This window comes from Podarcis cretensis, assembly GCF_951804945.1.
Source record: "Podarcis cretensis genome assembly, chromosome: 18".
Classification (NCBI taxonomy): Eukaryota; Metazoa; Chordata; class Lepidosauria; order Squamata; family Lacertidae; genus Podarcis; species Podarcis cretensis.
The window spans coordinates 12,000,839-12,026,735 of record NC_137188.1 but is presented as its reverse complement, the minus strand read 5'-3'; the positions used below and the strand labels follow the sequence as shown (position 1 = coordinate 12,026,735).

Genomic DNA, 25,897 nt, shown 5'->3' with positions numbered 1-25,897 from the left:
ACACCAAAAACAGCGGCCATTTGTTGTTGACAAAGGACAGCTGGACATATAAAGGGCCCCATTACCTTCAGGAGCTGTGGGCCTCATCAAACCTATATCTGGCCCTGGTGGGCTGTGCGGAAGTGAAATCAGACGCAAGGCCACAGCGCTGGTGAAAACACAGTCATATATTTTGGCAATAAATAACGCATCTCCTTTACATATATATATAAAGTTGCTGTTTATGTGACCCATGGCGAAAGAGGGGCATCTCGTGGGGGGAAACACTTGTAATGGAAACGGCTTCTCATAAGAACCCAGGGGGAACCCTGGCAGATATTGGGTCAACAGTCCTGACCCCTCTATTTCTTCCATCCTTCCTGCAACCGTCAACGATTATGTTATGTTCTTTCAGGATACGTCCCGCGGCGACCCGGAAGTAATGGAAAGGGTTCCTTCCGGGTTTCGCCGCTCGCGCATGCGCAGACGCGCAAAATTACGTCACGTGAATGCGCAGAAGTGGTGAATCGCTCATGTTGCGAACGGGCCTCCGGAATGGATCCCCTTCGCAACCAGAGGTGCCACTGTACAGATAACCTTAAATTAAAATATATTTACTCTTTAACTTACCGTATTTTTCGCTCTATAAGACGCACCAGACCACAAGACGCACCTAGTTTTTGGAGGAGGAAAACAAGAAACAAAATATTCTGAATCTCAGAAGCCAGAACAGCAAGAGGAATCGCTGCGCAGTGAAAGCAGCGATCCCTCTTGCTGTTCTGGCTTCTGGGATAGCTGCGCAGCCTGCATTCGCTCCATAAGACGCACACACATTTCCCCTTACTTTTTAGGAGGGAAAAAGTGAGTCTCATAGAGCAAAAAATACGGTAATTCCTTTTATCTTCCTTACTCTTTCTCTCCTCTTCTTCTCCTTTCAATAAAATATTTAATGTTGTTGTTTGGGGGGGGGATATATTTGGTAATAAGCTCTGTATTCTTTTTTTTATACTCTAATAAAAGTTATTAAAAAAAAAAATAAGGATATCCAACGATCCACAGGTGGAGCAGTTTGTGAATGACTGCCTCACTCTGTGCGTTTTGCCCTTGGATGTGTGGAGCTCAAGAGAGCTCTCAGATGGCGTCGGGTGAGAGGGAAGACTGTCAAACGGGGGCTTGTGCTGGGGCAATTTTGGTCCACAGGTCCTCACCTCTGACCACTCACAGGAAAAGAGGAATGCCTATACAGCGATTATCTCGGTTCTCGAACGTCATTCGTTCCGGAAGGGCGTTTGAGTTCCGAAAAGTCCGGAAACCCAAGGCGCAGTGGGCGGTCTGCAAAATCAAGTGAGGAAAATGGAAAAACGCGCCGTTCCGACTTCCGAGGTGCGTCCGAAAATGGAAGGTTTCCGGAGTCTAGGGTTCCGAAACGTTCGCCAGCGTCCGAAAACCAAGGTACCCCTGTATCTAGAAGAGACATTCGTTTTTAAATATTGCTGGGATCCCAGTTCCCAGAGGGTTGGGAATCAGGGAATCATCATTTGAAGAGAAGCACGTCCTCTGGCGGCACAGAAACAGGACTCCAAAAGGAACCCCCTTTTTTTGACTTATTAGATATTTATATGTATAAAGGGACTCCTGACCGTTAGGTCCAGTCGCGGCCGACTCTGGGGTTGCGGCGCTCATCTCGCTTTATTGGCCGAGGGAGCCGGCATACAGCTTCCGGGTCACGTGGCCAGCAGGACTAAGCCGCTTCTGGTGAACCAGAGCAGCGCACAGAAACGCCGTTTACCTTCCCGCCGGAGTGGTACCTATTTATCTACTTGCACTTTGACATGCTTTCGAACTGCTAGGTTGGTAGGAGCAGGGACCGAGCAACGGGAGCTCACCCCCTCATTGCGGGGATTCGAACCGCCGACCTTCTGATCGGCAAGTCCTAGGCTCTGTGGTTTAACCCACAGCGCCACCCGCGCCCCTATTTATATGTATACATATGTCTATATAACAGCCAGGTTTTTCAGAATGAATTCTGGGGGTGTGAGAGGCTTGATCAGGATTCGGTTCCATGACTCTACTCCAAGCAATTATCTAGTCCTCATGAAGGAGCTGGCCTCAACTTCCATTCCTGAATTGTAGTGGGTTTGGACTCGAGAGTCCCTTCCCAGCAATACAATTCTACGATTCTGTGTCAAACCAACAGGGGTTGGGGGTGGCCGCAAGACTATATTGATCTCCCCAGGGGTTTCTGAGTTTTAAATTACCGGTCAGCCTAAGAACATCAGAAGAGCGCTGGATCAAACCCATCTCGTCCGGCGTCTTGCTCTCGTTGGTGGCCAAATCTGATGTCCCCAAAGCACAACATTGCTCTTCCGCTGCAAGCGAATGAGGCGACGACAAGGCTTTCAAGTTTGTTTGCGACATGTTAACATCGAGGGAAGTCGGAGGAGGAGGAAAGCAACTGAGGAGAGGCTGGGTACGTCTCCCCTTTTCTTTGACGGGGTTCCCGCTTCATGCTAGCGGTTTGCGTAGGGGTGATTCTTTCCAATGTGGCTTGTATTCAGCTGGCTAAAGCTGAAGCGCAGCAGCCGGAAGCCAACGCCATTAGGCCTGGGGCGATTTAGTCGAAGGAAACAATGAATTGGGTGGCGGTTATGCCAATCTGAATCAACCATGTATCGTGCTATATGTACACTGTGTGAATACAGTGGTACCCCAGGTTACATACGCTTCAGGTTACATACGCTTCAGGTTACAGACTCCGCTAACCCAGAAATAGTACCTCGGGTTAAGAACTTTGTTTCAGGATGAGAACAGAAATTGTGCTCGGGCGGCGCGGCGGCAGCAGGAGGCCCCATTAGCTAAAGTGCTGCTTCAGGTTAAGAACAGTTTCAAGTTAAGAACAGAATTAAGTACTTAACCCGAGGTACCACTGTAATGAATTGAAGCTGCTGCCTATATTTTGGGACCCTCCGTGGGGGTGTGGCTTTCTATCCATGGGGCGTGGCTTTCCTTGTGGGCGTGGCTATCCTCACGTGTGCAATTAGAGGGGTGTGGCTATTCCTGGGGGGCAGCCACGACTATGGCACTCTCCTTGGGACCAGGGATATAGGTGGCAATCAGAATGAGCCCCTGCCCTTCACAATTTACCATTACACCCTTGGGGAAGACCACAGGCAGGGTGTGGGTTAAGGAATCGACACTGGGGATTAACGGCAGGCGTGAGGCCAAGAGATTGTGTTTATCTTTCTTGGTTTTGAGGCATCAATCTGGAGGGAGGCGGGACAAAGCTTTCCTCGGGGATACACCTCCTCACTCAGCGTGAGAGAGATGAGGAACGTGCCAGTTTCATGTGAAGACGACACATCAGTTCTCTTCGTTGCTCACTGTCCGGTCTGTGAAGCACCCACCCTCCTCCTGCGGCTGGGGGTCCGACGGGCCGGCGCCGCAAACACGGTCCGCAACCCTGCCGGGTACGCCACCACCTGAGAAGCTCCTCGCAGCTGTTCGTTTTCCCCCATTTCACGCCGGATCTCTGTCAGTGTCTGGGCGGGGGCTTCAAGGAGACGCTGGAAGAAGCTCTTACGCCCCACCGGCCGTTCCTGGCAGTAGAAGGTGACCGCCGTACCCCGGTCAGATCTCATCTCCCGCGAGAACCCATCTGAGGTGCCGTCAAAGCAGCGGCCGATGGCGATTTCCTTGGCCAGGCGCGGGTTCTGGTCGGTCACGGTGTAGATGCCGTAGTTGTGCCCCAGAGGGTCCACGGGAGCCAGCATGGCGAAGGCCGAGGTGTCGTTGTTTTCCACGACAGGTGGGTGGCGGCCGAGGTACTCCCTCAGGTAGCTGTTGACCGCCGTACGACGGCAGCTCCCCTGTGGGATGACGGACACCAAAGTCCTGTCGACAAGTCCCTGGTCAAACAGCATTCCGCTGCACTTGAACTCGACACAAGCAGCTGATGTGTTATACGTCTCGAGGTCCCGGACGCTCTGAGAGTCCCGCAAGCCGTAAAGTTGCCCCCGAGTCCTGGGGTGACTGCCCCCCACGTTTCGAGACCGGACCATGTATTGTTGAGGCCCGTTGATCTTCACCTTGATGTAGCAAGCCCGGAACTCTTGAGGGTTGGGCCACCAGGAGAGGTAATCTCCGGTCCACGATGTCAAATCGCTCTCCTTAAACGGCACCACGTTGTACTCATACTTGTCCACTTCCACCCGGTAGAAGCGGAAGTGGTTGGCTGTGACGGGCGCCTGGTCGCAATCCCTCAGGCTCCGGTAAGGGTAGATGGGACCGTTGGTCTCGTCGATGTTGTTCTGGTTGGGCTTGGCGAGGTTGATCTTGAAGGCCGTCTTCTTGAGGGCTGGGTCCTCATGGTCGGATCGCCGGTAGCCCAGCTTGTTGAGGTACGGCTGAGAAACGCCCACGGCGCGAGGGTCGAGCTTCGGGCTGGAGGCCACGGCCTCCAGCTCCTCCCCGCCCATCGTGGCAGTGACATAGGCAGTGTAGGCATCGGCCTGCTGGCCGTCACAGAAGGCAGGAAGGCACGCGCCGTTGCGACCTGTCACCACGCTGTCAAAGCGGCCCCAGGCCTGAGGGTTGGACGGAAAGCCAGGCCGGGGCTCGAGGTTCACTAGAGTGACCACCACTCCTTCCAGTTGTTCGTTGGGGTTGAGCTTTTCATTGATGTAGGCTCGGACCTTGACGAAGCAGCGGCGATTCTCTGGTACATCCAGGTTGAACAGCCGCCTCTCACGAATTTCCAGGTTGCCAATCAGGAAGGCCCTCTCCTCGCGTTTGCGGCGCCCTGCCGTGGCCCGCTTAAAGGAGGCCTCCTCTTCCCACAGGCCTGTCACGGGGTTGAGGGACCAGAGCTTCATTTTCTGGATGTGCCCTGGCATCTTGATGAGCTCAGTGTCCATCTTGACCTCCACGCTCCTGGCTTCTAATCCCTGGTTGCTGCCCTCTTCCCAGAAGTCCATGGAAAACATGCCATAAGTACGGAGAGGCAAGAGGTCGCCTTCGGCATTGATGAAATTCAAGTCGCTGGAGGCGGCGTTCACGGTGGCAAAGTCCCGTGGATCCACGAAGGTGACGCTGGCCCGTACGGTCCCGTTATATGGTAACCCGTCGGGCCTGAAGAAAGATCCCGAGGGGATGACAATCTCCCCGATGGGGTCCTCTCCAGCTACTTCTCCAAGCTGGATGACGTTGGTCTCCAAGGCTTGCAAGTCAACCGGCTCCTTCCTCCTTAACAGCTTGACGTCCTGGTAGACGGCTCCACCGCGCTGGTCAAATGGGAAGACCTTGACGGCCTCGACAAATTTCTGCGTCCGGTCCACAAACTTCACCACCAGCCTCTCCGTGTCCGGTGGAACCTCGATGGTGAAGGTGCCCTTGTATCCGGTGAAGCCGATCTTCTCACCACCCAGGTAGATCTCACCAAAGCGTAGAGGTTCGCCATCGTCCGCCGCCGAAGCCTTGCCACGGACCAGTACCTTGGGCTGGGTGCATGAGCTGCAGCCGCACTCCGCAACCACCTTGATGGGGAGGACATACCCGATGCAGGGAATCTCCCGCACTTCCATGCGACGCGTGCCGCAGCAGTGCTGTGTGGCATCCCGGCACTGCAGTCCGTCGGCAAGGCTACCAGCACAGCGGGCATTGGGGCATTGCCCGACGTTGTAGAACTGGGAGCCCGTCTCCTCTTGGAAACACTCGTCGGGGAGTTTGATGAGGTATTCTTCTGGCTCGGCAGTGCAGGCTGGGACTCCTGGGTCTGAAACGATAGGCGAGGACCAAAACAAGAGATCTGTTAGCAGCTGGTAGAGCTGGTCTGTGGCTCAAGAACAGGGCTGGGCGATACCTGGTTTCCAAGCTTGTGATATATCACCAGCTAAACATCACGAGGGACGCGGGTGGCGCTGTGGGTTAAACCACAGAGCCTAGGGCTTGCCGATCAGAAGGTCGGCGGTTCGAATCCCCGCAATGACGGGGTGAGCTCCCGTTGCTCGGTCCCTGCTCCTGCCAACCTAGCAGTTCGAGAGCACGTCAAAGTGCAAGGAGATAAATAGGTACCGCTCCGGCAGGAAGGTAAACGGCATTTCCATGCACTGCTCTGGTTCACCAGAAGCGGCTTAGTCCTGCTGGCCACATGACCCAGAAGCTGTACGCTAGCTCCCTCGGCCAGTAAAGCGAGATGAGTGCCGCAACCCCAGAGTCGGCCACGACTAGACCTAATGGTCAGGGGTCCCTTTACCTTTATCTAAACATCATGATATACCGATATACAGTGATACCTCGGAAATCGAATGTAATCCGTTGCAGAAGGCCGTTCGACTTCCAAAACGTTCAGAAACCAAAGCGTGGCTTCTGATTGGCTGCAGGAAGCTCCTGCAGCCAATCAGGAGCTCCGTCGGATGTTCGGGTTCCAAAGAATCGAGCCTGAACCTCACCCAGCCCAAGTTTTGCCTCGGAGCAGGAACCTGAGCTCACCTATCACAGCCAACTGGGCCACGGAGGACTTGACAGAGCCGAGGTCATTGCTGGCTTTGCAGTGGTATGAGCCAGCCTGATTTGGCTGCAGGTCCCTCAGCACTAAGCTGCTGTCGTATCTGTGCACCTTGCGGTCCAGGAGGGTCCCGTTGTGATACCTGGAGGAAGAGAGGAAATGGGGAAGGGGGAGGTCAGAGGCCGACTGAGCGATCAGGGCTGCAAACCAACAGTAAGCTCCTTTCCCTCTGGCTGGCTGTCGGCTCTTGTGAGCTTGGAAGCTCTCTGATGCTCCCCGATCATAGCTGGCAACTTACAGATTTGAAAATAAGGGACCAGCAGCCTCGGAAAGGAGGGATCAGCAGCCAAAATAAGGGATTTTCAGAGTGCTGGCATGTTCAACTTCTGAGCCCCTCCAAGCCAAAGGCAGAAAGCCCAGCCAGCAGCCAAACGAAGCCTCAAGCGGTGGTTCCCACAGCGCAGCAACCCGGCAAAGGGGATGCAGCAAGGAAAACCACCGTCACCTCTCCGCTGGGAAGCGCTGAGCAAAGGCGAGTCCCCAGGCAAGGCGGCCGATTTGATCGGCACAAGGCATGCAAGCTCCACCCCCCAGTCGTTCTTAGACTCCTTATTGGGTGAGCAACGCAGCCAAGCAACACAGTTGGAGCCTCCCTCCTCCCTGGCTGGCAGAGAGGGAGGGAGAGGAGCTGCTTCCTTTGAAACCCGGGAAATTTAAGGGACATCATCAGTAAGGGACAGCAGTGAGACACGGCGCTGGGATAAGGGACTTTCCCGCCAAATAAGGGACGCTTGACAGCTACGGCCTCGATGAGTGAAGACAGATGCAACGAAGACAGATGTAATAAGGGTGAAAATGGGGTGGAGGGGAAGTTTAAACAATCCCGCTTCTTCCAGTTTCTGGAGGTAACTTGAATTATGTACCTCACCAGCAGTCTTTGGTTAATATTTTGGGGTCTAATCTCATATTTCTGCAGCAGCATCCTGGAGCGGCTGGGGAAAGCCAGTCAGATGGGCGCGGTATAAATAATAAATTATTATTATATTATCATTCACTAGAGCTGCCCAATCAGAACAGGCCCCCTCTCCCTGTTGAACTTCTGCCTGAAGACCTTTCTTTTATTATTCCAGCAGGAATTTTAATTGATGCTTGATTTGATCGTTTTGACTCGATTCATCTCTTTTTGTGCAATGAAACCATAACGCATAGTACCATGCCCTCCAGAAGGCTTATGGCTGAAGAATGGATGCTTTTGAATTCTGGTGCTGGAGGAGACTCTTGAGAGTCCCATGGACTGCAAGAAGATCCAACCTCTCCATTCGGAAGGAAATCAGCCCTGAGTGCTCACTGGAAGGACAGATCCTGAAGCTGAGGCCCCAAGACTTTGGCCACCTCATGAGAAGAGAAGACTCCCTGGAAAAGACCCTGATGCTGGGAAAGATGGAGGGCACAAGGAGAAGGGGACGACAGAGGACGAGATGGTTGGACAGTGTTCTCGAAGAGGCCAAGATGAGTTTGACCAAACTGCGGGAGGCAGTGGAAGACAGGAGGGCCTGGCGTGCTCTGGTCCAGGGGGTCACGAAGAGGCGGACACGACTAAACGACTAAACCACAACAATCTTTGTAAGCAGCGCAGAGGCTATTGGAGCTAAGCGGCGTATAAATTGTTTGATATGAGAAAGAGAGAGAGAGTGTGTTTTTGAAAGGAGCCCCTCTTCCTCCTCCTTCCACAACAACGGGCCCCGATCCCAGTCACTCACCAGTAATACTTCATTGGCTCCGGAACACCCTGGGCTATGCAGCAAAACCGTACGCTTTGTCCAACTGTTCTCACTTTCTCTTCCGGATGGGACACCATGTAAGGTTTTTCTGCCGGGAACGGACGCGGGGGGGGGGGGGCAAGGAGGGGAAGAGAAGTAGTATAAAATCAGGATAGATAGATAAATAAATATGACCTGTCTTTTTAAAAAGGCGCTCCTTTCAAGGTGACCCGGAAACTGCAACTAATCCAGAATGCGGCAGCCAGACTGGGGACTGGGAGCGGCCGCTGAGACCACATAACACCGGTCTTGAAAGACCTACATTGGCTCCCAGGACATTTCCGAGCACAATTCAAAGTGTTGGTGCTGACCTTGAAAGCCCTAAACAGCCCGATATCCCTGAAGGAGCGTCTCCACCCCCATCGTTCTGCCCGGACATGGAGGTCCAGCGCTGAGGGCCTTCTGGCGGTTCCCTCATTGTGAGAAGCGAGGTTACAGGAAACCAGGAACAGGGCCTTCTCAGTGGTGGTGCCCTCCCTGTGGAACGCCCTCCCGTTAGATGTCAAGGAAATAAGCAACTATCTGACTTTTGGAAGATATCTGAAGGCAGCCCTCTTTAGGGAAGCTTTTAACGTTTGGTGTTTTATCGTGTTTTTAGTATTCTGTTGGGAGCTGCCCAGAGCAACTGGGGAAACCCGGCCGGATTGGCGGGGTATAAATAATAAATTATTATAATATTATTGTGATAATAATCACACAGTATTTCCAACGAGGCCCCATTGCAGATTTCTTAGGAAGCTTTTACTGTTTGACGTTTTATCGTGTTTTTAATATTCTGTTGGGAGCCGCCTACAGTAGCTGGGGAAACCAGATAGGCGGGGTATAAATAAATAATTATTATTATTACCAACTGTATTACCTGGGTTATGAAGGCGCCCTAAAGATGTTAAAGCAAAGATTATGGGATAATGCACACAGTGACTTGCGGTCTCGATCACACGCAGTCTGTAGTCCACTGGCAGCAGGAGTACAATATGGGCCTGTCTTTAACTTAACACCTTACATTAAAAACCTGACAGTACCAAATTATCAAAGGCTTTTCACCAAAGCCAGACTAAACGTCTTTCCTTCTGCAGTGTTGAGAGGAGTTCCCTGCCAGGACGGACTTTGCTCGTGTGCTCAAGACATCGATTCCATAAAACATATTTTGCTGCACTGTGCAAAATATGAGCAAGCCAGGGCTGAACTGATATTACCCTTGCTGGTACCTTTCCCGGGAAAATCAGAGGGTCAGTATGTCAGGTTCCTATTGGAAGACCGGACAAACGCTAGAACATTAGCAGTGGCCAAATTTTTATCGGTGGTTGCAAGAACCAATGATCCCTATCTTTTGAACAAAATGCTTGTTTAACCTGGAGGTAAGGTAAAGGGACCCCTGACCATTAGGTCCAGTCATGGCCGACTCTGGGGTTGCGGTGCTCATCTCGCTTTACTGGCCGAGGGAGCCGGCGTACAGCTTCTGGGTCATGCGGCCAGCAGGACTAAGCCGCTTCTGCGAACCAGAGCAGCGCACGGAAACGCCGTTTACCTTCCCGCCAGAGCGGTACCTATTTATCTACTTGCACTTTGACGTGCTTTCGAACTGCTAGGTTGGCAGGAGCAGGGACCGAGCAACGGGAGCTCACCCCGTCGTTGCGGGGATTCGAACCGCCGACCTTCTGATCAGCAAGTCCTAGGCTCTGTGGTTTGACCCACAGCGCCACTCGCGTCCCTAACCTGGAGGTAGGCTGTTTGAATTGTGCATTGCTTTGCAACGATTTGTTGGGTCTCTGAACCGTAATAGAGAATGATGATGATTATCTCAATGCAGCTAAAGAATCGGAGTCCGCGCTGTTACCTAGTCGATGGAGGACTATGTCCACCACAGATGTCCGAGAGCTGTTGGCGATCGCCGGGGAGCTGTCTTGGGCAAACCTCTCGAGTTTTGCGCTGACGTTGACCCCGCTCCCGGCACAGATGCCTTGGACGGTGAATTGGCCGCGCCGGTTGCTCTTGGCCAGCAGGGCCAGGGGCCGGTCCTGGAGAAAGATCTGGGCGCCGGTGAGGGCCACTCCCTTCGCGCTCCGTACGGTGCCCAGGACGGTGTGATTGGGGCAGGTGCAACTGGTACAGTCCTTGCTGGGGACGCCCACATCACAGCTGAGCTGGCAAGCTGGAAACACAGAGCCACAGAATTGTAGAGTTAGGAGGGACCACTTGTGGGGTGCCTCAGGGTTCTGTCCTCTCCCCTATGCTTTTCAACATTTACATGCAGCCGCTGGGAGAGATCATCAGGGGGTTTGGGCTGGGTGTTCACCAGTATGCGGATGATACCCAGCTCTACCTCTCTTTTAAATCAGAACCAGTGAAGCTCCTGTGTGAGTGTCTGGAGGCGGTTGGATGATGGATGGCGGCTAACAGATTGAGATTGAATCCTGACAAGACAGAAGGACTGTTTTTGGGGGACAGGAGGCAGGCAGGTGTGGAGGACTCCCTGGTCCTGAATGGGGTCACTGTGCCCCCAAAGGACCAGGTGCGCAGCCTGGGAGTCATTTTGGACTCACAACTGTCCATGGAGGTGCAGGTCCGTTCAGTATCCAGGGCAGCTCCATCTGGTACGCAGGATGAGACCCTCCCTGCCCGTAGACTGTCTTGCCAGAGTGGTGCATGCTCTGGTTATCTCTCGCTTGGACTACTGCAATGCGCTCTACGTGGGGCTACCTTTGAAGGTGACCCGGAAACTGCAACTAATCCAGAATGCGGCCGCCAGATTGGGGACTGGGAGCGGTCGCCGAGACCACATAACACTGGTTCTAAAAGACCTACATTGGCTCCCAGTACGTTTCCGGGCACAATTCAAAGTGTTGGTGCTGACCTTGAAAGCCCTAAATGGCCTCAGTCCAGTATACATGAAGGAGCGTCTCCACCCCCATCGTTCTGCCTGGACACCGGGGTCCATCTCCAAGGGCCTTCTGGCGGTTCCCTCCCTGCGAGAAGCCAAGTTGCAGGGAACCAGGCAGAGGGCCTTCTTGGTGGTGGCACCCGCCCTGTGGAACGCCCTCCCACCAGATGTCAAAGAGAACAACAACTACCTGACTTTTAGAAGACATCTGAAGGCAGCCCTGTTTAGGGACGCTTTTAATGTTTGATGTATTACAGTATTTTAATATTTTTTGGAAGCCACCCAGAGTGGCTGGGGAAGCCCAGCCAGATGGGCGGGGTATAAATTATAAATTTATTATTATTATTATTATTCCAACCCCCTGCAAGGAGGGAAATCCCAACTAAAGAATTCCCCTTTGCAGGGAGTGAAGGGTACATGTGAGGGGCCTGATGGATGGGAAAACTGAGAATGAGAAAATTTGCCTCTCCATCTTAATTTCACATTTCCATATCTGCTTGAATTTTTTTAAAAAAATCTCTCAGTGTTTCAGTGAAAATTTTGCCTGATAATGCACATCTTTTCCATGCAGTTTTACTTATTATATACTTTTTTTTGCAAAGCAGCTGTTCCTTCTATGGTGCACTTCTGTGCGATGTTTCTATGAATATATACATTTTTTCCTGTATACCCTTCCCTCCGGCGTCTGCATTTTGGTGCATATTGCTCGGATAGAGAACTGCGCTGTGATGTTTACTGGTGTGAGTGTGCACTCGTGAGCAGAGGAAGGAAGGAAGGAAGGGGAAGAGGGAGGGACAGCGAATTAAAGGAACAGAGGAATGATAGAAATAAGTGAGTGAGTGAGTGAGTGATGTCAGAGGGAAGTAAGTAAGTGATGGTTGAAGGAAGGAAGGAAGGAAGGAAGGAAGGAAGGAAGGAAGGAAGGGAGGGAGGAGGTGATGGCTGAAGAAAGAAAGAGAAATAAAATAAGTAATGGAAGGAGGTAAGTGATGGCAAAAGTAAGTAAGTGAACGATGGATGGGAGGAAGGAGGCCAGTGATGGCGGAAGGAAGGAAGGAAGGAAGGAAGGAAGGAAGGAAGGAAGGAAGGAAATAAGTAATGGAAGGAGGCAAGCGATGGCAAAAGTAAGTAAATAAGTGATGGATGGAAGGAGGGAAGTGATGGCAGAAGGAAGAACGAAAGAACGAAAGAACGAAAGAACGAAAGAATGAAAGAACGAAAGAACGAAAGAACGAAAGAAAGAAAGAAAGAAAGAAAGAAAATAAGTAATGGAAGGAGGTAAGTGATGGCAAAAGTAAGTAAGTGAGCGATGGATGGGAGGAAGGAGGCCAGTGATGGTGGAAGAAAGGAAGGAAGGAAGGAAGGAAGGAAGGAAGGAAATAATGGAAGGAGGCAAGCGATGGCAAAAGTAAGTAAACAAGTGATGGACGGAAGGAGGCAAGTAATGGCAGAAGAAGGTAAGTGACGGTGGATAGCAGGAGCCCAGTCACCAAAGATCTGAAGGAAGTGATGGTGTATGTAATGTCATTAGGTAGGTAGGTAGGTAGGTAGGTAGAAGAAATGGAGGGGGATGATGGGTGGGTGGAAGGGAGGGAGGGAGGGAGGGAGGGAGGGAAAAGCAGAGGGAGAGGATAAGGGCAGGTGCTAGGATGGGGATACCTGACCAGGTGCAGAGAAGCTTTGCCAGGGGAGCAAAGAGAGAGGTTTGGTACCTGGACAGGGTGACAGGGAGCATTTCTGCACCTCCGAGGGACGGCCGGGGCAGCGGACGAGTTTGGACTTTGGGCAGCTCCGCCGACGGACCCTCTTCCCTCCGCCGCCGCAGGTCTTTGAGCAGGGGCTCCAGGCCCCCCAACTGCTCCAATGGGGCTCTGTGGGGGTGGAAGACGCAGGATTAGAACCCGCTTCCGCGCAAAAAACGAGGCACACTAAAGGGGATTTTATTGAGGGTGAAAGAGGAGAGCGCAAAAAATGGTCTGAAGCTCAACATCAAAAAAACGAAGATCACGGCCACTGGGCCCATCACCTCCTGGCAAATAGAAGGGGAAGAAATGGAGGCAGTGAGAGATTTTACTTTCCTGGGCTCCATGATCACTGCAGATGGTGACAGCAGCCATGAAATTAAAAGACGCCTGCTTCTTGAGAGAAAAGCCATGACAAACCTAGACAGCATCTTAAAAAGCAGAGACATCACCTTGCCGACAAAGGTCCGTATAGTTCAAGCTCTGGTTTTCCCAGTAATGATGTATGGAAGTGAGAGCTGGACCATCAAGAAGGCTGATCGCCGAAGAATGGATGCTTTTGAATTCTGGTGCTGGAGGAGACTCTTGAGAGTCCCATGGACTGCAAGAAGATCCAACCTCTCCATTCTGAAGGAAATTAGCCCTGAGCGCTCACTGGAAGGACAGATCCTGAAGCTGAGGCTCCAAGACTTTGGCCACCTCAGGAGAAGAGAAGACTCCCTGGAAAAGACCCTGATGTTGGGAAAGATGGAGGGAACAAGGAGAAGGGGACGACAGAGGACGAGATGGTGGGACAGTGTTCTTGAAGCGACCAGCATGAGTTTGACCAAACTGCGGGAGGCAGTGGAAGACAGGAGGGCCTGGCGTGCTCTGGTCCAGGGGGTCACAAAGAGGCGGACACCACTAAACGACTAAACAACAACAATAAGAATACACACAGAGGCTTGAACCAGCAAGACTCTGGAAAGGGTGCGTCTAATAATCTCTCTGTCTGTCTGCCTCTACCCCTGGCCCCTCATTTTATTCACAAAAGAACTTTTTACAGAATGTTCGTAAGAACCAATCAGATTTCTTCTGAGCATTTCAAGAAACAACAACAACAAAAAGGGGATTTCACACATCTGATTGGCCTCGATCCGATATACGCCTCCTCGGGAGTTGCTGACCCGGGATTGCAGCTGACGTTCGTCCTACTCAGAGGAGACTCATTGACATCAGTGGATGCTGTGATATGATGATGGGGGGGGGGTTGTTTGTGTGGATATGATGACTGGTCTTTGCGTGTTAATTTCCTACACACAAAAATCAGTCTCAAAGTGATTTACATCAAAGGAAACAGGAACGCTTTGTATTGGGAGCTTTTTGCCGCACTGATTGCTGGCAGGCAGAGGGGAAAGTCTATCAGGGATAAGAAAACGTATTTACACGCAACTCAAAAAGAAGAGTGAAATTGAGGCATCTAATCATAAGCCTGCATTTTTATCAAAGCTTATATTTTTGATTAAGGCCTGTATTTTAAAATGAGCTTAAAGATTTTCAAATGTTTCATGCCAGGCAGAAGACCAGCTGCCTAAGAACCTTGGCAAGATGTTTATTCTCCTGGACAAGGGCCCCCCCTGATTTATAGCAGAAAACAATTCTCAAACTCGTAAAAAGGGAATTACAGTCTGACAGCCAAGGTTACACTGACCCTACATATTACAGAAGATAAAAAAAGAGATAAACATAATTAAGAGTTGATAAATAGTAAAATAAAACCATGTGCCTCCCATTAAACTTGAGCCATATTTTCCTAAGGTTGAAAGGTCAAGAGCAGTGAAAAAGGCAACTGGCTTGGCTGGAGAAGATAGGTTTCTTCCTATCTTATTTTGAGGCTGGAAACTGTTCCTTCCTTTTTTACTTTGAAAAGGTTTATACTTCTAAAAAGCTATCTATGTTATGTATTAAATATATTGGCTTAAATGTAATTATGCAAAGGATTTAGAAAGAAAGAAATGTTAAATCCTTATGCTAGATTCTTATTTCATATAGTTGGAAGAGATCCCAGGGGCCATCAGCCATCAGCCCAGCCCCCCTGCCAAGCAGGAAACATCATTAGAGCACACATATGGTTGTCAGGCCTTTGTTTAAAGACCTCCAAGAGAAGGAGATCTTTCAATGATGATGTGAACTCAAGATCCTTGACATCTGTTTAAGATAAAAATTTAAGATTAACCATTTGTTTTGGAGGGCAATAGGGCAAGGAGGGCAAGAGGTGAGCTGGTAATTAAGGTTCCTTGTTGAGACACATGTAAGATATATTACTACTTATTTGTCATTTATAGATAGAAGAATATATAGCTTTTTGATTTCCATAAAAGGGCAAGAAGGAAATGGGTGTATCTTTTGTGATTGGTTCTAGCAAACAGCCAATAGGAATTTCAACCAGGCTGATTGGACAGAGGCAGCCACAGGAGGAGCAAGGGGGCTGGATTAAGGAAATATAAGTGCTGGCCAGAATGGCAAGAGGCCAGGCCAGAGCTTGGTAACCATATACCACTGTGCCTCATATTTATTTGTCTGACAAATAAATTACTATTTTAATTTCTCTATTGCTGCGTTGAATATTTCATTCCAGCTAAGCGTTAACCACAAGCAGGGTGCTACAAAATAATTAAATTGCTATAAGGCCACTTGTTTTTTGTTTGATATAATTTTATCTGTATGCAGGAGGAGCTGAGCGATGAGGAATTTACTAAAAGAAGAAGAAAAGGGTATTAATCCAAGATAAATTTGTAAAATAAGCAGCTTGTGTAAGGGGAAACGATGGAAATATCTTGAGTGGGAAGCCAGGTTTTTTTTGGGGGGGGGGGAATTGTATTTAATTAGTTTTAATTTGGAATGGATGTGTTATAAATTCGGAAAAGGAGTTACGGGGAAAAAGGAACGCCTTTGAAAACCGAACGCTGCAAAGCAATTTCCTAATAACATAACAAAGCGATGACGTGATAGCGGATATAACGGACGAAAGGACAGCCGCGTCGACAACATCCAATGGAAAAATGATTGTGCTGGAGGTTACGGGACTGAATCTGCCAGCAACAAGCGACAAGAGGCAGTGTGGTTTAGTGGTTTCAGCATCAGCCTAACCCAGGGCCGGATTTAGGTTTGATGAGGCCCTCAGCTCCTGAAGGTAATGGGGCCCTTTCTATGTCCAGCTGTCCTTTGCCAACAACAAATGGCCGCTGTTTTTGGTGTTGAATATATGCTATATGGTAATTGATGGACCTAATAGGTATCTCACGCCATTTGCGCATATTGCCATGCAACCAGTCCATGCAGAATGTAGGCACCCTATATATAGAAAGGAGGAAACTAGTGATATTTTAGGGAGCAGCTGGGGCCCATGACTGACATCCGTGATGGCCAAACTTGGCCCTCCAGCTGTTTTGGGACTACAACTCCCATCATCCCTAGCTAACAGGAGCAGTGGTCAGGGGTGATGGGAATTGTAGTCCCAAAACAGCTGGAGGGCGGAGTTTGGCCACCACTGACTCACACCCTAGGAGCCTACACAACACAAAACACTGTTGCTGTATGCAGGTTTTATTTTATTTGGTTTTTTGTCTTATATTTTGGAAGTGTACATCCAGCTTCTTTCCCTTTAATTTTTTTGGGGGCCCCCAAGAGAGCAGGACCCTAAGCTAGAGCTTGTTTAAAGGTAAAGTGCCCTACCTGGGTGGATGGAGCAGCCAAGTAATTTCGTTGTCCCCGAGAGGGGGCAATGACAATAAAGATATTATTATTATTATTATTATTATTATTATTATTATTATTATTATTATTATAGGGACCCCTGATCGTTAGGGTCCAGTCGTGACCGACTCTGGTGTTGCGGCGTTCATCTCGCTTTATTGGCCGAGGGAGCTGGCCAGCAGGACTAAGCCACTTCTGGCGAACCAGAGCAGCGCACAGAAACGCCGTTTACCTTCCTGCTAGAGCAGTACCTATTTATCTACTTGCACTGGTGTGCTTTCGAACTGCTAGGTGGGCAGGAGCAGGGACCGAGCAACGGGAGCTCACCCCGTCATTGCGGGGATTCAAACCGCCGACCTTCTGATCGGCAAGCGCTAGGCTCTGTGGTTTAACCCACAGCACCACCCGCGTCCCTTAGAGCTTGTTTAGCTTATATGTAAATCCGGCACTGGCCAAATTACCCCACCAGGGGCAGGGAAAGTATCATGTGTGCAGAGAAGCGGGCGGCAAATCTCTGGCCTGCAGTCAGAATCAGGCCCAAAACTTTGGTCCAGGTTCCCGCCAGTCGCCCGAGACATCAGCTGGTTTTGCTGCAGATTATTTAGCTGATATTGCAGTGGGTCAGACTGGATGACCCCCCAGGATGGAGGACCCCCTTCAAGCTTTTAAATTCCTGCTCTCCCACCAGAGCGCATGGCACGGACCCGTCTTGCGCCTCTGCTTTTTCCATCGCGAAACCTCGGGGGAAAACATTCGGCTGCCGTTTTGGAAGAGCTTGAGAGGGAAGAATTGCCCTCAGCCAGAAACCGAGAGAAAAAGAGTATTTGTAGAGGCTGCCCTCCTTTTTCCAGGCAAAACAAGGAGAAAAAGGAGATCGGATGACTCTCCCGTCTCAGCAAGAATGTTCAAAGCACGACTCAGAAAGTACTTGGCATCTCGCGTTGGCGGGAATGAGGTTCATTAAAAAAATAACTCTTGTCTATAAAAAACAACAACAGGCCCTTTTGGAGACCAACTACAGCATTCCTGAAATTTTTCTTCGCTGATGGGCTGACCCCATTGGGAAGAGGGGGACAGACAAACCTATGTCTCCGTTTCCCAAACAATTGCCTCCCCTGTTTCTTGGACTTTTGCAAATTCCAAAAGGAGGTGGTGCAGAACATCTGAGTGTCCCTATTTTCCCGGATTGACAGAAGCCGTCCCGGCTTGGTCCCAATTTTCCTTAGGACGTCCCTATTGCCACAGGAGAAACGTTGGAAGGGATGGAATAGGACGTCCCTATTTTCACAGGAGAAACGTTGGAGGGGATGGAATAGGACGTCCCTATTTTCAGGGGAGAAACGTTGGAGGGGATGGAATAGGATGTCCCTATTTTCAGGGGAGAAATGTTGGAGGGGATGGAATAGGACATCCCTATTCTCACGGGAGAAACGTTGGAGGGTATAGGATGCCCCTATTTTCATTGGAGAAATGTTGGAGGGTGTGGTAGGTAGGCAAGGAGTTAAGAGAATGAAGCATGGGGCAGGAGCCTAGCTGCTTTGGGTGCAGAACGCCCACGACAAACGTGGCCCAGCCCAGTGGCACCCAACCCCAGGATTCGCACTCATTACCTCGGCAAGGTTCGTTGCTGCACGCCCGACGTTCGGCAGATTTCCCCGGGCACTTGGTCAGCCTCCCCAGGGCCGGAGGAGAGCTGTTCAAGCAAGTCCGGTGCCTGGACTGGACGCCGTTCGTGCCGCAAGCAGTCCGTGAACAGGAGCTCCAGGAAGACCACGCTGACCACCCCAACCAGTCCGTGGGATCTTTCGAAGCAATGTGAAGCCAGGAGGGGAGAGAAGAAGGCAGAAAGGATATTTAGCATGGGGAAAACATCTTTAAAACGCAATTGCTTTTTTAAAATATGGAGTTAGGAATCCTAAATTCAGCCCAGGTCTCTCTATCCGGATGTCGGAACAATCCCCAGGCAAAAAAAACCTTCCTGAAGTCTCAAGTTGGAGGGTTTGATTCCCCAGGTAGTGTGTTTAATTTTTATTTTTTATTATGAAGAAACTGAGCAAGAAGTCTGCAAGCGTCATCCCTGCGGGATCCAGGTGCAAATTACGACATGCATTCTCTGGAGCTGTCTCGCACTCTCTGAGCATCCCTGTTTTACAGGATTTACAGAAGCCGTCCCAGTTTCTGATGCGATCCCGGAATTTTGACCGCGCTTTTCCTTGGGACGTCCCTATTTTGAGGGGAGAAATGTGGGGGGAAAGGAATAGGACGTCCCTATTTTGAGGGGAGAAACATTGGAGGGGATGGAATAGGACGTCCCTCTTTTCAGGGGAGAAACGTTGGAGGGGATGGAATAGGACGTCCCTATTTTCAGGGGAGAAACGTTGGAGGGGATGGAATAGGACGTCCCTATTTTCAGGGGAGAAACGTTGGAGGGGATGGAATAGGACGTCCCTATTTTCAGGGGAGAAACGTTGGAGGGGATGGAATAGGACGTCCCTATTTTTAGAGGAGAAACGTTGGAGGGGATGGAATAGGACGTCGGGAGAAACGTTGGAGGGGATGGTGTCTGCCCTTCCCTCCTCCCTCTCCCAATTAACCTCCGTCTCCAGGCCTCAGTGAAAGGCGGGAGAACAAGACCTGGTCTGGTCTCCAGAGAAGCCTGGTGATTCCATTAAGCACGACACATTCCTTCTGTCGCCAGGATGTCACTGTGATTGACAGGTGAGCGGTCCTGCCTGCAAGGGCCAGCCACCTTAGCGCTCTCACCTGGGGGACAGAGGAACCGGACGTGGTAGTTGGAGCAGGTCTTGCCCCCGGGCTGCTCCTGGTTGTGGCACCGGAAGCCTTCTTGGGGGCTGGAGTGAACCACCTCCCCAACTTCTTCCGGCAGCTCCCATTCGGTGGTCCGGGCCTGGATGGCGGTGGGTTGGGCGCAGACGCGATCCGGGTAATAGAAGCGGATGGCTTCCAGGGTCTCAAAATCGCCTTCGCCTCCCGGGTGGTCCACGTTGAACCACGAGGTCCACTCGCCTGCAAAGGAGAGCTGGGGTTTAGAAGAGGCTGGTGCCCCCACTTCTGAACTTGGGGGGGCTCCTCCATCTCACACACACACACACCCCGGCGCCGGATTTATATACAGTGGTAAGGAGGAATTAAAGAACCTTTCAATGAGGGTGAAAGAGGAGAGCGCAAAATACGGTCTGAAGCTCAATATCAAAAAAACGAAGATCATGGCCACTGGTCCCATCACCTCCTGGCAAATAGAAGGGGAAGAAATGGAGGCAGTGAGAGATTTTACTTTCTTGGGCTCCATGATCACTGCAGAGGGTGACAGCAGCCACGAAATTAAAAGACGCCTGCTTCTTGGGAGAAAAGCAATGACAAACCTAGACAGCATCTCAAAAAGCAGAGACATCACCTTGCCAACAAAGGTCTGTATAGTTCAAGCTCTGGTTTTCCCAGTAGTGATGTATGGAAGTGAGAGCTGGACCATCAAGAAGGCTGATGGCCGGAGAATGGATGCTTTTGAATTGTGGTGCTGGAGGAGACTCTTGAGAGTCCCATGGACTGCGAGAAGATCAAACCTCTCCATTCTGAAGGAAATCAGCCCTGAGTGCTCACTGGAAGGACAGATCCTGAAGCTGAGGCTCCAAGACTTTGGCCACCTCAGGAGAAGAGAAGACTCCCTGGAAAAGACCCTGATGTTGGGAAAGATGGAGGGCACAAGGAGAAGGGGACGACAGAGGACGAGATGGTGGGACAGTGTTCTGGAAGGGACCAGCATGAGTTTGACCAAACTGCGGGAGGCAGTGGAAGACAGGAGGGCCTGGCGTGCTCTGGTCCTGGGGGTCACAAAGAGGTGGACATGACTAAACGACTAAACAACAACAACAAGGCTCTGTAGTTGAACCCACAGCGCCACCCACGTCCCAAGTATCTGGGTAGGCTTGTCTAAACCGCAATGTTTTTAGCAGGCACCAAAAAAGGAGACGGCGAAGTCACCCACCTTGTCAAGAGGCAGGTAGTTCCAATGTCTAGGTTCTGAGAATGGTGGAACGGGCACCCTGAGGCAACTGTAGCAGTGGGAAGTGAGCTGGAAAATGCATCAGATTAAACCAAATTTAAGGACATGGGTGGCGCTGTGGGTTAAACCACAGAGCCTAGGACTTGCCGATCAGAAGGTCGGCGGTTCGAATCCCCGTGATGGGCTAAGCTCCTGTTGCTCGGTCCCTGCTCCTGCCCACCTAGCAGTTCGAAATCACGTCAAAGTGCAAGTAGATAAATAGGTACCACTCCGGCGGGAAGGTAAACGGTGTTTCCGTGCGCTGCTCTGGTTCGCCAGAAGCGGCTCAGTCCTGCTGGCCACATGACCCGGAAGCTGGACGCCGGCTCCCTCGGCCAATAAAGCGAGATGAGCGCCGCAACCCCAGAGTCGGTCACGACTGGACCTAATGGTCAGGTGTCCCTTTACCCCTTTAAGGAGGAATCGGGTGCAACGGCGAGACAGAACGGTCTGTTTGTTTCTTGCAAAATCTTCTCCGGCCTTTCCCCCCCCCCCAAACCCTCGTAGATAAATCAGTATTTCCAGGACAAAATGACCTACCAACCATTCCCGCGTCAAAACTCGAACGGGCAATCTCTCTCTTCTTCTGATCCTTGGCTGGGCGCGATTCGTTCTTCGCCGGTGGATCTGTTGGAAAATGTGCAGCAGCCCGTTCAGAGAGACCTGTGGAACTGCAAGGCTTGTGCCCACGATGATGTATGTTTTCGTCATTCCCGTTTAAGAGTACAGTGATACCTTGGTTCTGAAACGCCTTGGTTCTCAAATGCCTTGGTTCTCAAATGCCTTGGTTCTCAAACGCCTTGGTTCTCAAACGCTGAAAACCCAGAAGTTTTGCTGAATTTTCGTATGTGCTGTAAGTTGCCCAGAGTGGCCGGGGAGACCCAGCCAGATGGGTAGGGTATAAATTATCATTATTATTATTATGAACGGTCAGTGAAAATTTTTTCTTCCTCCCGCCTAACATCTGATTTAGTGGACATCTGTTGAAGCTGTATGTGGGGAATAATAATTATTATTATTAACGGTCAGAGAAAATGTTTTCTCCCTCCCACCTAACATCTGAATTTGTGGACATCCATTGAAGCTGTATGTGTGTAATTATTATTATTATTATTATTATTATTATTATTATTATTACCGCACCCATCTGACTGGGATCAAATCAGAAACCGGGATGGCTTCTATAAATCTGGGACTGTCCCTATAAAATCAGGACAGGCTGGGATGGTCTGGGATGGCAGTAAAGAACAGTAGTATATATTAAATTCCTCCCATTTTTTCTGTTTCGCCCCAGGATGTTTTCGACTGCATGTTTTTGGAAAGCTAAAAAAAAAGGGAGGTGGAATATATATCCTGCACTGAGTCTTTTCTTTTAACAGATCAACATGATCAGGCGACAGCAAAAACTGCAAGGTTTTTAGCAGGGAGGATTAGAATAAGATCTATTATTTGGTTATAGATGCAAAACACGCTCCTCCCCCAAAAATGTGTTTTCTATAGTTTTTTACCTCTATCTTCAGTATGTTTTTATTACTATGGCTAGTGGCTGATGCAAATCAAGATTCTTATCCTCTTCTATATTCCCAGAGGAGACGGAAGGAATAATTCAGAATAATTCCTGCGCTGGGCATTGGCCAGATTCAGATCAGAAGGAAATTGCACTGATATCGGAACGGAAATGCCGATTTAAACTTTGAAGGCAAAGCTCTCTGCGTGACTGAGATTTGTGCCGGGAGCAAACACACAAACGGACCCATTTCCCCTCCCTGCAAAGTAGAGGGCGTGAGACTCTTAATCTAAGGGTCGCGGGTTCGAGTTAGCCCCACTTTGGGCAAGAGATCCCTGCATTGCAGGGGGGTTGGACTAAATGACCCTCGTGCTCCCTTCCAACTATTCTATGATTTAAACCCTTTTTTAGAAGAGCTGGCTGGGTTGAAGGCTCTCATCGCCACTTCCAGTGGCAAGGAGTTCCGCCGATCCACAAAGTCCTTCCATCAGTTAGGAAGTTATTGCCCAAGGATTTCATCAGGTGACCCCAGTATTATGGGGAGGCAGAGAACTCCCCTTCCCCCTCAGTTTATTGATTTATTATTATTATTATTATTATTATTATTATTATTATTATTATTATTCTGCAAGAGGTTAGAATAAATGACATTTTGGGCCTCTTTTAGCATTTGGGTCTAGTCTGAGTTGGTTAGAGCAATGTTTCTCAGCCATAGGGCCCCCACAGACACCCAGATATTCCACGGGGGCCACATATAACTATAACTATAAAAAATTATATATAACTATAAAAAATTATCAGTAAAGTTTCTATTTACCAGCAAAATAGCTACCTTTCCGCTGGGAGGGCAGGTGGGGTGGGGAGGAAACGAGGTCAGAAAGGGGGCCAGGGCTGGGAAAAGGCCGAGAAACACTGGGTTAAGGCACGGTTAATGCCAAGGTGGCAGGTTTGAATCCTGCATGCGACAAAACTCAAAGATGGTATGATGAAGTTCTGTGATAATTCCATAATTCCCTGCCCTTTGCCCTGAGGTCCCGGGGCTGGTTATACAGCAATTAAACACAGTGTGTGTGTGTGTAATTACATAGATGAAAGATAGATAGATGAGAGAGAGAGAGAGAGAGAGAGAGAGAGAGATATGATAGATAGATGATAGATAGATAGATAGATAGATAGATAGATAGATAGATAGAGCTAGATGTGAGAGAGAGAGAGAGAGAGAGAGAGAGAGAGAGAGAGAGAGAGAGAGATGATAGATAGAGATAGATAATAGATAGATAGATAGATAGATAGATAGATAGATAGATAGAGATGATAGACAGATAGAGAGAGATAGATGATAGATAGAGATGATAGATAGATGATAGATAGATAGATAGATGATAGATGATAGATAGATAGATAGATGATAGATAGATAGATGATAGAGATAGATGATGGAGAGATAGATAGATAGATAGATAGATAGATAGAGATAAAGATAGATAGATGATTGATAGATATAGATAAAGATAGATGATAGATAGAGATAGATGATAGATAGAGATAGAGATAGATGATGGATAGATAGAGATAGAGAGATAGATAGATAGAGACACACACAGAGAGAGATATATATATAGATTATTACTTATTAAATTTATATACCGTCCTATACCTGGGGGGCGGTCCTCAGGGAGGTTCACAGAACAAAATCAAGATATAACCCCCCCACACAAAATACATAATAAGAATTAAACAACAACAACCCAATAGCTTGCCCCCCCCCAAAATACACATTTTAAAAGGGCATAGGGTGTAAAAAGTTCAGCACATCTTACGACCGCAGAAATAAGGAGGGTTCTAAAAGAAAAAGAAAAGGCTTCACTTCCGTGAATTTCAGGGAGAGACCGTGATTTCACAGCTCAGACGCAACATTCACACATTTCCCTTAGTATTTTGGTCCCTTTTTGGGTGATTTTTTGGGTGAATTTTTGTGTGTAGCTGTGCCTTGTAGCTGTTGGAGTTCGGAGGGGGGGGGGCACGAAAATTATCTGTCCCCCTTTGTATGGAAATTTTCCTGCCCAAAGTCTGCTTCAAATCCAACCTTTTCTGGATTTGTTTCAGGAAATTTTTAACGTTTGATGTTCTATTGAGCTTTTAATATTCTGTCAGGAGCAGATTATTATTATTATTATTATTATTATTAATCCCCCTTGTCAGGTCTTAAGCTTCAGTTTGCTCTGTCTCTTCACGAAGGTGTAACTTTCACCCTCTTGAATCGCACAAAATTCACACACGACACCCCCCCAAAAAACACACACAATTTCTGCAAGCAATTTTGCACAACAGGGGGAAAAATTCCACAAGGAATTTCCCCCCATTATAAGGAGCTGAATCAAACGGTAGCCCTACTCAGAGTAGACCCATCGGAAAGAACAGACACAGCCTGTGGATTTCAACAGGTTGGATTGAATGGGCTGTAACCCAAATGTACAGCCGTTTTCGCAAAAAATATACTCTTCCCCCTGCCCGCGGGGGTTCAGCCCCCCCCAAAATGCACCCCCCCAAAATAAAATAAAATAAAAGAGGGAATTTCCCAGATCGCATTTCTCTTTTTGGGGGGGTGCCTCATAATATAATTTTGGATCCGGGAGACTAAATACACCCCTTTCTCTTTTATCAGTAAGTAACTTGTATTTATATTTATATAAATTTATATATTTATATTTATATAGGGGACGCAGGTGGTGCTGTGGGTTAAACCTCAGAGCCTAGGACTTGCCGATCAGAAGGTCGGCAGTCAACTTATATTTAATATGGGACCTCTTACCCTGCCATATAAATTTGAATAAATCTCTTCCCCATTTGTCAAACCATCCAATTATAGGAATCATCCTGGAAATCAAAGTGGGGCAGATTTGGAGGGACTTTTCGTCTTTGTGCGTCTGAGAAGCGGACACATCTGCCCCTATTTTCTGCCCCCTCGTCACCTCATTCCTGCTCCGAAAGGGGGTCAGGCTAGATGTCCTCCGGGGTGGCCCTGCGATTCGACGGCCGGAAACTGGAAGGGGAAAAAAGGCATTTACCTTGAGCCGCCACGCAGCCGAAAAGCACCAAGCAGAGGAAAACCTCCACCTTCCGGACCTCCATCTCTCCGGCCTCAGGTTCGAATTCCTCGCACACTTGGTTTCTTTTCCCCCCTCCTCCTCCCAGGTTGGGACACACAGGAGACTCAGAGATCCGGTGTTGTCCTTCCTCTCAGGTCGCTTTGAAACTGGAGCTGCGTTGGAAAAAGCAAGTCTTTATAGGAGCCCGTTTCTCTCTCTCCTGTTGGCTCAGAGGCCTTTTTGGACAGCGAAGTCTTGACCGAGGGAAATAAGAGAAACGGGGGAATCTGGTCAAGTCGGGCAGAGCTGGAAGATTATCAGCAGAGCTTTCTTTCTTTCAAAAAAATATAAAAATATTTTATTTTATTGTTGTTGGTTTTGGGAAGCCTTCCACGGTAGCCTTTGCTGGTTTAGGCTGCTAAAATTGGACGGGGTTCGGGAAGAATGAGAAGAGGCAGTAAAACCAGAAATGAGCTCATGTGGTCCTCGTTCCAGAGGTTTCATTATAGATGTGTTCTTTTGAAGCCAGCGGTTCGTCGCTGTTTATTACAGACCACTGTTTTTAACACGGGCTGAGTTTTT

At 49.3% G+C, this 25,897-nt stretch overlaps 1 protein-coding gene across 1 annotated transcript; it reads right to left on the bottom strand.

Annotated features, from left to right (window-relative positions):
* Nucleotides 1-1,411: 1,411 nt before the first annotated feature.
* Nucleotides 1,412-25,897, bottom strand: CILP2 (cartilage intermediate layer protein 2). Its single transcript, XM_079960452.1, has 9 exons — nt 25,295-25,897; nt 21,260-21,346; nt 19,423-19,686; nt 18,270-18,461; nt 12,895-13,053; nt 10,139-10,453; nt 8,242-8,350; nt 6,466-6,623; nt 1,412-5,749 (listed from the first exon to the last, which is right to left on the bottom strand). Exons 1-9 carry the CDS (start codon nt 25,356-25,358, stop codon nt 3,357-3,359), a joined length of 3,741 nt encoding a protein of 1,246 aa, XP_079816578.1. The 5' UTR covers nt 25,359-25,897; the 3' UTR covers nt 1,412-3,356.